The sequence below is a fragment of the Bison bison genome, unplaced genomic scaffold, assembly GCF_000754665.1.
Source record: "Bison bison bison isolate TAMUID 2011002044 unplaced genomic scaffold, Bison_UMD1.0 scf7180017860693, whole genome shotgun sequence".
NCBI classification, from domain to species: Eukaryota; Metazoa; Chordata; class Mammalia; order Artiodactyla; family Bovidae; genus Bison; species Bison bison.
The window spans coordinates 13,755-13,974 of NW_011491265.1; the positions used below are offsets into that span (position 1 = coordinate 13,755).

The 220-nt window shown below is 49.5% G+C and overlaps 1 protein-coding gene across 1 annotated transcript in view; it reads right to left on the reverse strand.

The window, feature by feature from the left end:
* Positions 1 to 216, reverse strand: part of LOC104982827 (mortality factor 4-like protein 2) — a gene marked incomplete at its 5' end in the record, with an annotated part of 1,454 nt that extends 1,238 nt beyond the window's left edge. Inside the window, one exon of the mRNA XM_010832275.1 lies at positions 1 to 216. Within this exon, the coding sequence (XP_010830577.1) occupies positions 1 to 216 (216 nt within the window).
* Between the last annotated feature and the right edge of the window lie 4 nt (positions 217 to 220).

The following is a 220-nucleotide window of genomic DNA, read 5'->3' on the forward strand; positions in this document are numbered from 1 at the left end:
TGGGAGTTGGAAAAGTTGCTTCTGCCTGGTGACTAAGTCCCAGTCCTCAACAAGCCATGGTTTTAATTCTTCAGGAATCTTCACCTTAACTTCCATTCTATTCTTGAAAGCATCCTCACTTTCAACTGTGGGGTCTGCCCGGGCCCTTTTCTTCCGAGGTGGCTGGGGTGCTTCGCTGGTGCTGCCACCATCTCCATTTCCAGGTGTCTTCTGTTTGTTC